Source organism: Rhipicephalus sanguineus, chromosome 2 (assembly GCF_013339695.2).
Source record: "Rhipicephalus sanguineus isolate Rsan-2018 chromosome 2, BIME_Rsan_1.4, whole genome shotgun sequence".
In the NCBI taxonomy this organism is placed as follows: domain Eukaryota; kingdom Metazoa; phylum Arthropoda; class Arachnida; order Ixodida; family Ixodidae; genus Rhipicephalus; species Rhipicephalus sanguineus.
In genome coordinates, this window is record NC_051177.1 from 144,417,798 (window position 1) to 144,424,654 (window position 6,857).

At 48.2% G+C, this 6,857-nt stretch overlaps 1 protein-coding gene across 1 annotated transcript; it reads left to right on the plus strand.

The window, feature by feature from the left end:
- Positions 1-2,844, plus strand: LOC119381938 (uncharacterized). Its single transcript, XM_037649687.2, has 3 exons — positions 1-11; positions 607-1,054; positions 2,278-2,844. The coding sequence occupies exons 1-3, from the start codon at positions 1-3 to the stop codon at positions 2,683-2,685; spliced, it is 867 nt and encodes a 288-aa protein (XP_037505615.1). The 3' UTR covers positions 2,686-2,844.
- Positions 2,845-6,857: the final 4,013 nt, after the last annotated feature.

Below are 6,857 nucleotides of genomic sequence, written 5' to 3' on the forward strand. Positions count from 1 at the left end.
ATGATCAAGGAGTAAATACTTAATTCAGTCGCGCCACAGCAGTGCGTAGTAGGTGGAACGCAAGCTAAACACGTACATATAAGGCAACAAGAAAAGGTCATCCATTGCGAAAACGCCGACTGTTGCCGAAGGCGAGCAACCCGTTCGATGGCCGAATGCGCTTCTCTCACAAGTAATAGTAACGTTCGGCGCGCTGCGTGCATTAATTCGGGTATGAAGGGCGCAGATATTACCAGAAAGCTGCAGTCAACGCATTTTATTTGCCGGAAATCGGGCCAAATTGCTCACAACGAAGCGCTGTTGCGTGCGTTTGTGTACGCGCCGATAACCGCCTATCCACACTAGCGCGGCGACGGTGCTGCCACCTGTAGCCCGATCTCGCGGCGAATACACAGCCTCGGGTTTCACGGTGGTGTAGCTGCATTAAGCACAGGATTTTGAATTACACCATGACCTACACAAGAAGAACATTAGCGGAGGATTTAGTGCGGGATTTAGAACTACACCTACACATGAACTACGTACATTAGCGGTAAATTAACCGCAAAATTAGAACTGTTCTTTTTTTCTGTTTCGAACGTTAACATGTGTAATATCTTCTTTCAGGAAAGCAACAACCTTTCGAAACGACGCCCGTGCGCAAGAACAGAAAGGTGCGGGCGGTTCGAGGAGCAAGGGGACAGATCTTCTGAGGTTTCCTGGGCGCCCGCCGTCTGAAGGCCGGCAGCCGGGAGAACAGGCAACCGACAAGCGCATCTTAAACGCGGACCGTCAGCCGGCCAATCCGTATTTTTCGACGGCCATCGAGGGCTGGATCGAGACGACCAGGAAGTACAAGAAGACCGTTCCAAACTGGCCGCTCGACGACTCGCTTCTCCACCGGCACCTGTCCACCGCGCTGTTGGCGCAATACGACTACTGGTGGAACTCGCTGTTTCTCCAGATGGGCGCCTTCGCCGAGCCCCTCTTCTATCCGGACGCCTCCATGTCGGCCAGCTACGGAGGCCTGGGCTTCCTGGTCGCGAGAAACATCTTCAAGGCCTTCGACTTCAAGGTTTGCGCGAAAAGGAAGACGTTGCGCATGACTAAACAGTTACAAAAACCGGCCGCTGCATAACGCCATGCGGCTGCGAGTTCCCTCCTATGAGCACGGCCACAATTTTAACACTGCAAATATATGGTTGATATTCAGCTTTTCCCGAAGCCATTCTTTATTATATTATTAGTGATATCGTAGCACCACCGGTGCATGCTACAATTGCAAAGAAAAACAAAAGTGAAATAAAGAGATAAAAAAACACCTAACTTGGCCAATTAGAGTACAACTATTTTTCATTAGAATTTGTTTTCACAATCAATACTTCACGGTGCCTTAATAAATAGCAGTTCGTGAGCCCTTACTCATTGTACAAAAACACGATATCACAATATCTCTATTTTGAAACTGACCAACCTTTAACTGGTGCAACTTTCAGCCATAGTGCATTCATTCGTCCTGCTGTGCCGTTTGCTGTTGTGTAATTTGCCCACAACCGCGGATACAGGTAGCGAAGATGTTAAAGGGCTACTGACACCAAAACGTTCAGTTTTCAGCCCTCAAGAGCCTAGAAAATGCACGGATAAGCGTGAGTGCACAACGAAAAAGTAATTATAATATGTCTTTAAAAGCTAGTTTCGATTAGCACTGTACCCTGACGTCACAACAGGTTATGAGCTTCTCGTCATGTGCTCGCGTAATATATCGTGACTTTCCCGCGGCCGCTCCGCTCCGCGGCTCGGTTGGTGACACACAAGCGGCCATTTTGAATGTTTCGAATCGCAACTAACCATATTGGCGCGTGAAGTTACTAGAATCGACACTGTAGCCTGACGTTACGATAGTGTCGACGTCAGTAGGTGAGCCAGGGCGAAAATGGAACTTAACATCAAAATAAGAGGTCTTATCAGCATTTACTGAGCTTCACATTTGCTCAGAGCCCTCCCTGTATACAGGAGATTTGTGTGGCAGAGTAAACTCACCTTCGAAAACTGGTTTCAGTACACTTTAACGCCGCCCAGTCCGGTTCTTCTATGTCACGCACTGTTAACGTCAAAAAAAATTAAAAAATACTGATGGAAAAATACCGAGTGTCGGAGTTCTCAAAAAAAAGGGAAAAGCAAAAAACAAAAGAAAGAACAAATGATAGGTGGCAACTATAGCTGCCTGACAGCAATATGCCCCTTCTCTTTGAGTGAGTTGTGAACTGATTTTATGTTCTCTCCTCCGTCTCATTCCAGCGGGGCTCCCGGCTGGACTCCCAACGCCAACGTCGCGACTGGATGTCACCGGACAGCCGGGCGTCGTACGAGCGTAAGATTGCGTGCACGGCAGGCAACGACGAGGTGCTGGCTCACGTCGCCGCGTTGGAGATAGCTTTCACCGCTTTCTTCGGTTCGACGGCGGAGACAGGGAGCGGCGGGAAAGGCCAGCCCAAGAGCCAGCCCAAGAGCCACCTGTTTCCGGACCAAAGCGAGACCATGTCTGCCGAGGTGGTCTTCTTCCTCGTCTACTGCCGCGCCTTGTGCGGCGATCCGCTGGGTTGCGGAGACGTGCTGAAGCACGTGGCACACTTCGGTCGTGCATTTCAGTGCCCCGAGAACTCGACGATGACTTCACTGCCCGGGTGCACCTTCTTCGCGAACTGAGTGCGCAGGTTTTCACCGAAAGGACACGCAAGAGCTCCTTGTGCTGGTGTTCTTACCGTAACATTCGGGTCATACCACGATATCCCCACGTTTACACGATACAATCTTTCGTTTAGATTATTCTCTTTTTGGGCTTCAGTTCTTGGTTAAACGGTGCAGTACGAGCGCCTGTTTGCTTATTTTCGTTGTTACCGCGTTCTTTGCCACTGAAGCTGATGTTGATTATGCTGCTTAGAAGAATGGGTACACTGCAAAATACTGTTGCGTTTAATATTAGGTGGAGTGTGCGAGCCGTTGCCCCAGCGTAACTCCATTGAAAAAATAGAAGATGGGTTTACCACTTTAGGAATACATATATGTCTTGTCGGAGCGACTGCCCCCCCCCCCCCCTGTGCTGAGGGGACAGTTTAGGCTCCCATAGCGCAGTGCTTCACCACTGAAAACCGCTGTCGTAACTCCGCGAATATTCTCATGGTCTTTCTTTGTGTTGACTTGCTCGACAAGCCACCGCCAAGACCGCACATCGGGATACGGGTGTTGTTCTTGTTGATAGAACGTCAAAGTTCTCTCTGTTTGCTCGTGTGCGTCGCTCCAAACAAGGCCCGCGCGTTGCGAGTCATACTGAACTCGATTGTACTGTCATTTCCTATTAGCAGCCATGTTCCTTACTCTGATAGTTTGGGCTACTTTTCTCTTGCATTTGTGATCGTTTCAATATATTTTGGCACTCCGAGCAGCTCTCTATGTCCATACATACGTGTCGTTAATCAATGTAGAATTAGAAGGCTGCAGGTGCGCATACATTGTACCGAATTTGAATTCGTAACGCATTCTTACTGTGGTTCTCTTCGTATTTAAGTAATCTTTCGAAAATCACGGATCAGGCGAAGGGATTCATTCATCTTGTCACTTGATTTTTACAGGATTGTCGAATTATCAGGACGACATTTAACACCATATATGCCATTTCGTATATGGTGTTATATACGAAATAACGGATATGATCGCGCACAGTGAAATTTTCAGACAGTAGAGAGGACAGACGAAACACGACATATTAGCGTCGTGTCGCGTTGCTTCCGCATTCATCAGTGCCTTCTGTGAGAATAATTCTGCGGCTATTCTGTGTACGATCTCTCTAATTCCGCTTTCAGAAACGAAACAAATCCGTCAAGCGAGAACAACATGCATTTATCTATTAAAATAACGCAAACTGAACATTATGAATAATCACCAACAAGGCCGACTGGTGTACCACATCTTGCTACGGTAGACAGAAGTGTTGCACAAGCGGAAGCGTATGGTCCACCTCGGTGGTACAATGGTCACGGTGCTCGGCTGCTCGGCTGCTGACACTAAAGTCGCGGATTCGATCCCAGGCTCGGCGGTCGCATTTCCATAGAGGCGAAATGCTACAGGCCCGTCTTCCGTGCGATTTCGGTGCATGCTATAGAACACCAGATGGTCGAAATTTCTGGAGCACTCCACTAAGGCGCGCCTCATATCTTGGTTTGGGCGCGTAAAACCCCAAGTGTCATTATGGAAGATGTCTGCAAAAAAAAAAAAAAATTGAAGTCAATTCTTCGGGTACACTTACCCCGGGAAAGTGCTGTGTTACTCAACATCGCGCAGGTCACGCAACGGATAGAAATAATTTTTCCCTCGGGAAGGGATATGCTCCACCAAAAGCACTTTGCAGTGTCCACTCAATAGTGCAGGCCCGGCCGCTTACTTCTCAATTCTCCAGAACTCGCGAACTGAATGGGAAAGGGGAGGAGTGAGAGGCGAAGGGGATCCCGCAAGTTCTAGTGTGCGCAACATAGGATTATCTCCCTACCCCTCATCTCCCTCTCGGCCATAACGTTTGCACCACCATCAGTGATCGAGCAGCTGCTTGGGAATGAGGTTATTTTGGCGGAAAGACCCCAGTGTGAGCTGTTGCTAGCGCTGGATCCGTAGGCTCTGCTTGCTGCGATATGTAGTTAAATTTGAAATGAAAATCGTGACCACTGTACGATGCTTTTAATGGTTGAGAAGAAAACATTTGAAGGTTCGATTTCGCTTTCTCCAGCCTTCGCGCATATTTTAGCAGCAAAGCTGTATATGGCAAGGGCATGTGCCACAGGCATTGGGCAAATCCCACTATTCACCACTGGTCCACTAAAAAATAAAGAAGGGAACACATGGGCGGCAGGAGCCATTTAAGATTTCTGGACAGAAGTAACCAATAATTGAGAAAGACATTCATGAACCATTGGAAATAATGCAGTGATACACGCTGGGGTCGCACGTTTTTATCTTCGCTGGCTAACCGCCTGTAGGGAGTACTTGGCTGGAGATTCCCATTTTATATTGTAAATTGATAAAACCACTCAGATCTTGGCCAATGCCCCACAGCGGGTGTGGGCCAAAGATAACAGGCGAACGAGAACCAGAATGGAGAGAGAGACAGAAAAACATTTATTAGGTGGCCAGTAAGTGAATGTGGGAGGGTCCCTTATTCCAGGAACCCTCTGGCCTGGACCGCCTGCCGGGCCCGCGCGACGAGGTGGCGCTGGTCGACCATGTCCGGCTTCGTTATCGCAGCCTCCCACGCTTCACTAAGGAGGTTTGGGGGTGCATCTGTTGCTGCTGCTTGCAGGGCTGGGTTGCTGCCTTTGCATTGCAGCAGAAGGTGCGCTAGGGTTTCTGCCACATTACAGTGTGGGCAGACGTAGTCGTATGACGTTGGTTTTAGGTGATGCAATAGAACGCCGTGCGTGAATGTGTTGCTTTGAAATCATCTGTAGACCGTGCCTTCGTCTCTTGAAAGTTTGGGATGTGGGGGAGGGTAGATCCTCCGTTCAAGCCGATAGTGTTGGAGAAATTCGTGGTAGGTTAAGGATACTGATTCGGTTTCTTCTGCTGGAGTTCTTGTGTGGGAGGTCCCTCGAATTTCGTGTGTGGAAGCCCGGTTGATGCATTCGCGGGCCGCGGCGTGTGCCGCTTCATTCCCTCGAGGGCCTCGTGACCCGGAACCCAGACAATGCAGGTGTAGGGGGGAGGATCGAGTGTCGATGAGTTTCAGTATCTTTATCGCTCTTGTGGAGATCCTTCCTTTCAGGTAGTTGTGTGCCGCTGTTTGGGAGTCGGTAAAGACCACTATGGGATCCTCGCTCGTTTGGGTGGCGAGTGCTATAGCGGCCTCTTCGGCTGTATCCGCGTGTTTGGCCAGAATAGTCGCCGTCGCCAGTGTCGTCCCCTTGTGGTCTGTGACGCAAATTGCGAAGGCGCTACGTCCCGGATACTTGGCAGCGTCCACGTATCGTGCCTGCGGGTCATTACGGTGGTTGTGCCTGACGTTGTTTACCCTGGCGAGCCGCCTTCCTCGGTAATGCTCAGGATGCATGTTGCGGGGGATCCGCTGAATTTTTTTGCTATTTATTTATGGCACGTTTTCTGCGTGAAGATGAAGTTTTCGTGACCTTTCAGAGAGAAGTGCGACAGAGTACATCTACGTCATCGGCTGAAACTGCAGGATTCAACTCACCCGTAATAGTTTTGGGTTGCTAACACCCAGCGACATTATGTTGCTCAAGGAGCAAACCGGAATCGGCCCACAGCCAACCGAAAGTTGAGTGTTGGCTCAGTCAATCAATCAATAAATCAATCAATCTATTAAAAGTCACTCAGTTCGTACTATTTATTATACATGTAATGACCGGTTATTATTATACAGGAAGGATTTCAGAGCCCTTTCAGTAATAATTGTGGGAGGGATCCGTATTTTAACAGACGTGGTTATTATTGAGCTACAAGGCGAACAAATCCAAAGAAATACATGTCAATAGAAATAAACACAAATGTTGCGATAGCTCGAATGTTACGAAACCACAATAAAAAAATAAAAGCTTGTATAATAAAAAGGTAATGGTTGGACTTAAAATTCTATAGATTATATATGATGTTGCAGCATGGTTTAGCAAAGATAGGGACCAAATAACTGTCAAAGTAATTAATGAAAATGAATTGAATCAGTTCATTGAAGGAGCAGACGCTTTCTATTGTGGATATATCCCATCAAGATGGCACGTACCCACAACAGGACCACATTGCAAGAATGTTCTTACGTTTTGGCTCTAAACTTGTCCAGCTGGTCACAATTATCACGGGGTCCCCTACTGTCCTTTCAC

What these genes read in the sequence shown, in the direction of transcription:
- LOC119381938 (XM_037649687.2), top strand. An exon ending in TCAAGGCCTTCGACTTCAAG is followed by an intron (nt 1,055 to 2,277) that starts GTTTGCGCGAAA and finishes GTCTCATTCCAG; the next exon opens with CGGGGCTCCCGGCTGGACTC.